At 42.3% G+C, this 5,280-nt stretch overlaps 1 protein-coding gene across 1 annotated transcript; it reads right to left on the bottom strand.

Moving 5' to 3' along the window:
* Nucleotides 1-1,479: 1,479 nt before the first annotated feature.
* Nucleotides 1,480-4,684, bottom strand: LOC115809950 (bifunctional protein GlmU). The gene is made up of 3 exons (XM_030771838.1): nucleotides 4,581-4,684; nucleotides 2,079-2,264; nucleotides 1,480-1,767 (listed from the first exon to the last, which is right to left on the bottom strand). The coding sequence occupies exons 1-3, from the start codon at nucleotides 4,581-4,583 to the stop codon at nucleotides 1,516-1,518; spliced, it is 441 nt and encodes a 146-aa protein (XP_030627698.1). The 5' UTR covers nucleotides 4,584-4,684; the 3' UTR covers nucleotides 1,480-1,515.
* Between the last annotated feature and the right edge of the window lie 596 nt (nucleotides 4,685-5,280).

Genomic DNA, 5,280 nt, shown 5'->3' with positions numbered 1-5,280 from the left:
CAGTAAAACAGCCGATGTTATCTGTACAACAGATTAAAATGAAATATGTAACAGTGCGTTGATTAGAGCACAGAACCTTAATTCAACGCTGCTACTTCCGTTTTGATGTTGTTAAACGTTAAATATGAATTCAGCTAATTATGGACAAAAGGTTACACGTTAACTGGAGTCACGTGGCGCGCACACTGTGTGCTCCTATTATTCCCCGCCTTGTTTCTGACAATACAATACAATACTCATACACTAAGCTGACCTGAGCGTCGTGTCCCATTTACAGACACTGACATTTAAAGGTAAACAAATGCTGTGTAGAGCATCCACGAAGTATCTTGACCATATCCGCGCAATAAAATGGAAGAATTATAAAACATTTGAGACAAGAAGACCAGTTTTACTACTGACAGCTGAGGAGTAAAGAATAGTTTATACAAAATAACCTCTCGTTGATTACTTCTTCAGTCGCTCTGCCGGCACGTTTCCTGATGTTGGCAGACGTCTGTGCCAGGGTGGACAAAAACAACAATTAAAGCATGTTCGAGTGACACATGCTCAATCAACAGCTCGTTACCACACTTCTGGTCCCTCCCACTAAAACACGCCTCGCCGCCTCCTCGCCCTATCACACAGAGCCGTGGCAATACCCTCCCTCCCTTGGATTCTCTGCCTGATCTTTCATGGGCGATGGTGACAGTGCCGTCGCGTTAGGAGTCTCTGCTCGACCTTGAAAGGTTTCTTTACAGTGTAAGCGGATTCATATGGTCAGGCGCAGTTGATGAGGACGGTTCAGTTTAACAACTTTAACAACTGTTTGCAGCGCCCACTGCCACCCCTCATTCCCGACTCCGAACTCCGACTTCGCATCCCCCAGAGAGGTGTTGCGTTTGGGTCCAGGGTGCGTCAGAGAGCGGGACGAGCGATGCGCCACTAAACTACTCAGATATCTCAGATGTTAGATTCACCGTTAGCCGTGGATTTTGATGTAGCTTCATTTGTAATAAGACAACGTTATAAATTAGGGTATAGGGCCAAATGTGTTCTTCAGTTCCACAGAATTTAGATTTCCAACAACATAGAGACAAAGAATTTGTTAACTATTTGCATTCTGAAAGGATCAAACACAGCCAGATTTAGGTATTACTTTCAAAATAACACTCGTGTGCTATTGTTCTTGTTGACAGCTATTGTCTATGTACTACACATTTTGTAAGATGTCTCAATAAAGCTAAGACACAAAAAACCCCAGGTAATTCTGGATATGTGCCAAAATTCTTGATTATTAACAAAATATAATTAACTGAGTTCACACTCCTAAGCAATTTTACCATGGAGCTAGGACATAGTGAGTTTGGAAATTGAATCCCCCCCCCCCCCCTCAGATAATGGATTACTAGCTAAGAATACAAGTAGTTTTTCATAATCACTATAAAACAGCTGTGTGACAATATCTATTGCAAAAAAAACGTGCTACACAAATAAAACTGGACAAATATTTTATTGTTTATTTGCATGTCTCTGTTACTTTTGGTCAGTCCTTGGCTGAACAACCAGTTCAGGGAATCCAGTCTTGTCATCCATCTCTCGGATAAACTCTAGATCAGCGGCTTCTCCTATGATGACCTCAGCTGTTGTGAAAACCTCCAGGTCACCAAGTACATGGCCCCCGATGGTTTTACCTTCCTTATCTGCCAGGCAGATGTGTAGATGAGCCTCCTTGTTCAGAGTTCCCACAAGAGACACAATCTCAAAGCGCTCCTGGAGATGAACCACCTGTTACAAAAGACGGACAAGGAGGGTTTGAAGATAATGCATTATGGAGGGTGTGTGACACTGTGTTTGAATGAGGTTATACGTCCGAAATGTGTTTGATACAGTCTCCGCCCTCACTCGACTAGCGAGCGTTTTTAAAGCAGTCGGCCAGGCTGTCTTACAAGCAAACGCTTGTTTCCTCGCAGACTCTTAGCCTGAGGCGAGCATGAACGGGGTGGAAGAGCAACAGTCAGTTTACTTTGACTTTAAAATGACTCTGTGAACTCATCGACAGACGCTGAGACGCTGCCAAGCAGATTGCTGCCAAGTACCTCATTGGTATTCTTGGCAGTGGCGTTTGCCAGCCGGAGCGTTGCCTTGGTGACGCTACCCACGCAGGTGATGATGAACGGCGCTTTGAGCCCCCTCTCCTCCACAAAAGACATGAGGGAGGAGAACAGCTCCTTCCCTGGACCCAAACGCAGTGCATGGACCCTGAGGGCTGAGCCTCCACACGCCTGAGAGAGACATGGGGGGAGGGAGGGAGAGGGAGAGAGAGAGAGAGAGAGAGAGAGAGAGGAGAAAACGTGTGCTTGGAATGTTGGGATGGGCATAACTACAGTTGTCTACAGCTGTACAGCACCTACTGGAATATTTTTAAAAAGTCAGTTGTAAAAAAACACAACAAATATGTAACTGTGTCCCTGTGTTGTTCATACTGACTGATGTTGGCACTGTTCTCTGCTAACCCTCTGTTGTGAGGGCTGAACAACCGAAGCTCTTCAAATTCAGAATCATTGGATTAAGATTAATCTAGCTTTCTGTGGCCATCAATCCTCTGTTTAGAGACACAAACTAGTGGTCAAATAAAGCATGTATTCACTATGAGGACTGAAAGAAGCGTTTTCTGTGTGTGTGTGTGTGTGTGTGTGTGTGTGTGTGCATGCTTGTGTGTGTGCGGTGTGTGTGTGTGTGTGTGTCTGAAATTAAATGTGGCAAAGCCATGAATGAATTAGAGAAAGAAGACTGTTTGCGTTTTGTCTGCGCCGGGTCACTGGTTCCATTCATAGCGTCTCTCTCGTTCACTCATCTTTTTTTATCTGTTTCTCATTCTCTCTCTTGTTCCTTTACAATGGCCTCTCTCTATAAGCCCATCCCCCTTGATAAATCCATTTCTTATCTCTGGACACTTAAAGCAGTGAAAGGGGCCAGTCGAGCCACCTGGAGGCTGCACTGGAGCTGTCTGTCTTTCAGGCCTGCGCTCCCAAACACCAGCCAGCTGCAGTATTGTACCCGCTGTGTTGGTTCCTCCCCCTGTCCTTAGCAACCGTCTCTGCTCAACTACTTTCACCTTCCTCTGTCTCTGTCTCTCTCTCTCTGACACACACACACACACACACACACACAAATATTTACTCTTACATCCAAATCTTTCCAAATGCATACATGCACCTAATAATGTCCACAATCGTACAAAAAAGTTAACACATTTCCATATTTCTCTCTCTCCCTCCCTCCTTCTCTCTCTCTCTCTCTATATATATTTACTTAGGTGTTTATTGACAGGTGATCATTTCACTTGGTTTGGGTAAAATCACAGAAACTTGCAACCCTCAGGTTGCTGATCAAGTACTAGTGTGAGAGTGAAATCACATAGAAGACAACTGAGTACCAAAATTTGTCAATGTATTATATTTCAGTTAAAGTATAAGAAGTCTTTTGGGGTACTGTCCATTTCTGTGCCTCATGAGGCAATATATGCATAGCCCTGTGTCATTTAACTAGCTCTCTCCTTCTGAAATGATTCCAACCCACCGAGCCAGTTTTAGATCCTGGATTAAAGATCATTGGGACGATTATCACTTTGCTCTGATTTAGATGGCTCTGCCAATCAAGCTGTAGTAAACTGTAATTCTAAAATAAATTATGCTAATCTTTTAAATTCAAGAAAATATTAACAAATAATCCACTTAGCTTAAATATGTTTTTGCCCTTAAAAAAAATCACCAAACAACGAAACAGCAACCAACCCACCTACTCACAAACACGCGCGCGCGCAGCGTAATGACATTCTTTTCATAACGAAACAAATGATCATAACCCGACACAGAACAGCCACCACATATCCGAGAGTACCTGACAGATAGGGCAGGTTGACTGCGTGCTTTCAAATCGCCCAATTAGTCATTTCCACCCTGAAGTGTTTCTGTCATTGTTTTCAGCTCATCAAAACTGAAATCCCCTGTATAAAACGCCCAAAATAAACACTTGTCATTACCACGGGATCGAGAAAACAAAATATTCTCTAATGTGAAAACAGCGGAGGAGTGCGTGTAAAGTGTACTTCTGATTATATAAGGATAATTTCGCACAACAATGATGAATGTAAATTTGTACAAACATTGCCAACGGGTATTTTATTGAAGGAGATTAAGGCAAGAGAAGAGCAGAGGGTTCATAGTAAGTGTACTTATCTTAATTCATAATTTATTTAAGAGCCGTGTAGGTTTCCCAAGAATATATCCTAATCGAATAGTAGATAGCCTCGAATTGGGCCATGCTGTAAGTAAAAAGCCATTACTAATGTGGGGGAAACAATGCATTCACATGGAATGTGCTATCTCGCCTCAGGAGGTCATAAAATTCCCCAGAAGTACCCATGACAGCTATCTTGACGCCTTTAAGTGCCTATTAAAAGTGAGGAGCACAAACTGTACATACAAAGGGGTTATACAGATGATTTAAATTTCATGTTTTCTCCAAATTCAAAAGTCAGAATTCACGCACTACAAGATTTTCACGAGGCTGCTCCGGAGGAACTTCTTACAACTCACCATTTTGGGTCCAGCGGTCAACGCGGATTATTCCTGACGCAGAAGAGTAGCTAGATCAGGGTAGGCTAGGACCGCGCATGTGATTTAAGCGAGTTAAACGTTGACAAAGCGATATCCTTCTTTGTGTCAGTCAAAAAGTTTGTTTTAGGCCACCACCTAGCGCAAATCCACGTTGAGTTTACAGACTACTACCTTGATCAATGCAATTAATAGGGAACAAACCTATTCATTCAAATGGATTTGTTGCATTTTATGAAGTGCCCTACCCGTCGCAGTTAATAAATTCGCCAGTTGTACAACAACCTTACTTAAAAAAAAGTCACCGACTCGGATCGAATTCCATGAAAAGGAAAGTAATTAGTAATCTTTTGGCGACACCTGCTGGTGAAAATCATTAATTAATTCCATTTCGTGAGAATTTCTGTCCGCGTCTCTAAGAACAACTTGAGTGCCTGAATGTAATTTGTTGGAATTGGTAAATAACGTAAACAATTAAACGAGTTATATTGTTTGTTACTGAGTAATGGCCTTACGATCGTATTTTACTTTATTTGATCTGATTTTATCTCATAGTGTCCCATTCAGACGAACTCACTTAAATTATACAAGGGGGCAAATACAGATCCCTGAAATGTGCATTCTGTGTTCTCTTCTTTTCTCCTCTCTTCTGAGTTCAAATGTGTTCTCTTCTGGTTAGACG

The sequence above is a fragment of the Chanos chanos genome, chromosome 4, assembly GCF_902362185.1.
Source record: "Chanos chanos chromosome 4, fChaCha1.1, whole genome shotgun sequence".
In the NCBI taxonomy this organism is placed as follows: domain Eukaryota; kingdom Metazoa; phylum Chordata; class Actinopteri; order Gonorynchiformes; family Chanidae; genus Chanos; species Chanos chanos.
Note: the sequence above shows the minus strand (reverse complement) of the source record. Positions and strands in the feature narration are given on the sequence as shown.

Excerpts from the sequence above, each read along its gene's own strand:
- LOC115809950 (XM_030771838.1), bottom strand. Across the intron at positions 1,768-2,078 it reads CTGCCAAGAATACCAATGAG|GTGGTTCATCTCCAGGAGCG; the intron begins GTACTTGGCAGC and ends CTTTTGTAACAG.